Source organism: Fragaria vesca, linkage group LG6, assembly GCF_000184155.1.
Source record: "Fragaria vesca subsp. vesca linkage group LG6, FraVesHawaii_1.0, whole genome shotgun sequence".
Classification (NCBI taxonomy): Eukaryota; Viridiplantae; Streptophyta; class Magnoliopsida; order Rosales; family Rosaceae; genus Fragaria; species Fragaria vesca.
In genome coordinates this window covers 17,194,043-17,197,088 of record NC_020496.1, presented here as the reverse complement: position 1 = coordinate 17,197,088, position 3,046 = coordinate 17,194,043, and the positions used below count along the sequence as shown (strand labels likewise).

The 3,046-nt window shown below is 39.6% G+C and overlaps 1 protein-coding gene across 1 annotated transcript; it reads left to right on the top strand.

Moving 5' to 3' along the window:
• The first annotated feature begins 632 nt into the window (after positions 1–632).
• Positions 633–2,723, top strand: LOC101308984 (probable sodium-coupled neutral amino acid transporter 6-like). The gene has a single exon (XM_004303219.1). The coding sequence runs from the start codon at positions 802–804 to the stop codon at positions 2,257–2,259; it is 1,458 nt and encodes a 485-aa protein (XP_004303267.1). The 5' UTR covers positions 633–801; the 3' UTR covers positions 2,260–2,723.
• The last annotated feature ends 323 nt before the right edge of the window (positions 2,724–3,046 follow it).

Here is a 3,046-nt window from a genome sequence, read left to right as displayed (position 1 = left end):
AGCCCCCCATAAGTCCATAAAGCTAATTTTGGTGTTTAAACATTAATAGAGTAGATAAACTCGTTGAAATAAGTGAGATTTGATGTTGAAAAGATGATACCATCTTACATACCATTATGTTTGTAATATGTTTTAGATGTCGCTCTAGCAGTGAAAACATATATTATATGTCGTTCTGACGTGAGTAATTTTCAATGAAGATGATATCAACCATATGGTCTATGTTTAAAAAAACATGCAATAAAAAATACCCACTTGTTTTCATTTCTCCACTACTTTGATTCACATCCTTATCTAACTTTCTGCACAAGAAAAACAGCAGAAGAAGTCTCTTATTCACTTCCAGTCTGTAATTTAAAGTTCATCTAAAGATGTATGCCTTATTCATCTAAAGTTCTTACGATGTATGCCTTCGTCTGTAATTTACAGACTCACGACGTGCTACGGATCCAGTCAGTAGCCACCAAATGAAGACGTAACTTGCACAAATAAAAAAGCAAAAACGAAAAAAGAAAAAACTTTGCCTTTCACAAAAACAAGAAACCAAAATCCACGGCGGGGAAGTCCACGTTTGAAAATCAAACCAATCGACAAACCTTATTTACTTCCACCTCTCTTCCTCCCCATTGGACAACGACAACAACAACAACAACAGGGGAACAAGAGAAGTTGTTGACCTTTGAGATCTAATTCAGAATTTCAGACACAACCTCAGGAAGCTCAAATCTTGTTTGGGTTTCCGAGTTCCCAGACTCCTGTAAGTTCCCCTTTTTTCTCAGATCTGATTTGTTCCTTCTCATTATGGATAGTAACTATTCAGCTATTCGCAAGAACTCATATTTAGAATTGCAATCCCAATACGATACTAGAAGCCCCGGACTTGCTCCCAAACCCCGTTCGAATTTCAACTCTTATCCTGAGGATAACGATGATGGGGATGATTTTGATGATAATCTTAATTTTGATGGAGGGAATTATCCCCTTGTTGTTGATGGGTCTAAGCATGATGGGTCTGGAATCTCCGGGGCGGTGTTTAATCTCACCACTACCATTATTGGGGCTGGGATTATGGCTCTGCCTGCCACCATGAAGGTTCTTGGTGTCGTTTGGGGGTTTGTTTTGATAATCTTGATGGGTCTTTTGTCTGAAGTTAGTGTCGAATTGTTGGTGAGGTTTTCGGTTATGTCAAAGGCTTCCTCCTATGGGGAGGTTGTGCAATACGCATTGGGAAGACCCGCGAGGATAATCTCGGAGATTTGCATAATTTGCAACAATGCAGGCGTGTTGGTGGTGTATTTGATCATTATGGGGGATGTTATGTCAGGTTCTCTTCATCATATGGGGGTTTTCGATCAGTGGTTGGGGCATGGCGTTTGGGATCATAGAAGGCTACTGATTTTGTTTATGTTGGTTGTTTTCTTAGCACCCCTTTGTGCCTTGGACAAGATTGATTCTTTGAGCATCACTTCAGCGGCTTCTGTAGCTCTTGCAGTTGTGTTTGTTGTGGTTGCTTGTGCTATAGCTTTTATTAAGCTTGCTGAAGGGAAAACAGACTCTCCTAGGATGTCACCAGATTTTGGGTCGAAGAAGGCCATCTTAGATCTGCTTGTGGTGATTCCTATCATGACCAATGCTTATGTTTGCCATTTTAATGTCCAACCTATATATAATGAGCTTGAAGGACGGTCCATTCAGAAGATGAACCGGGTTGGAAGGATCACGACTGTTCTTTGCATTGTGGTCTATTCTTTTACAGCCATATCCGGCTATCTACTCTTTGGAAAGGATACCGAGTCTGATGTGCTGACTAACTTTGATAAGGACCTTGGGATCCGTTACAGCTCAGCGCTGAATTATATCGTCAGAGTTGGTTACATTTTTCATTTGCTTCTTGTATTCCCTGTTGTACATTTCTCGTTGAGACAAACCGTGGATGCTTTGGTATTTGAGGGATCAGCTCCACTATCAGAGAGTAGAAAGAGGTGTCTTATATTGACGCTGGTCCTGCTGGCACTTATTTATCTAGGATCTACCATGATTCCCAACATTTGGACAGCCTTTAAATTTACAGGAGCAACAACAGCTGTGTCATTGGGATTTATATTCCCTTCTCTTATTGCAATTAAGCTAAGTCGGAAAGGGGAAGTTTTAAGCTCTGCAGAGAAGATCGTGTCATGGTTCATGTTGGTAATGGCAATAACAGTCAGCGTCGTTGGAGTAGTTGGGAATATTTATAGCCTCAATAGCAAATCTGAATGATCCATGTTGTAGACTGTAGCAGATATTTGAGGTTTACTTCTGCTTATGAACAAATTTGGTGGTTATACACAGATTGTCAGGGGAGATACTCTTATTTATATGGGTTTGCTGCCTAGCTGATTTGTAACAGTCAAAGCAAGTCATTGTGAGTAGACCCCTTGATCAGGAAGTTATATGGAATGGAAAGGGTGGATCCTTGTTCTGGTTCATTGCAATCATATACTTCTGGTTCATTGCAATCATATACTGTCGAGGAACTCAGATTAGTAGGTTAATCCAGTACTCAAGGACTTGTTTGAGAGGAAACTACACCAAGTAGTCATTCCTACCACTTGTAGGTTATACTCAATTGATTTCAAAACTTTTCACAGAATTGTTTCTTGGTCCCAAGTTCTTCTTTCTCTTCCCTTTTCTTCTCCCACATGAGATGCTGTTGTAACTGTATGATCAGCACTTGCTGTTTTGTAAGTGATACTTTGTTTTCACATTAGTTTATGATATTCTCTTTTTGGATGATACTATGTTTAACATTTTGGTTCAATATCCCTTTTATTGTGGCTAAGCTTTATATCTATTGAATTCTGGGGTTTTAAATAGATGGGACAATATATCTCCTTTCTCAACAGGACTGGAAAATGGTGATAATTGTCCAGATAAATGGTTTCTCCTTTGAACCATAATATAGCCAACCCCAGTCAGTAGTCGGTCAGCGGTAATGAGTAAGGTACTAAAGTTAGCAAGAATCGCAACCTCCTTGAACTGTACTCGTCTTTCTGAATGATGAAGT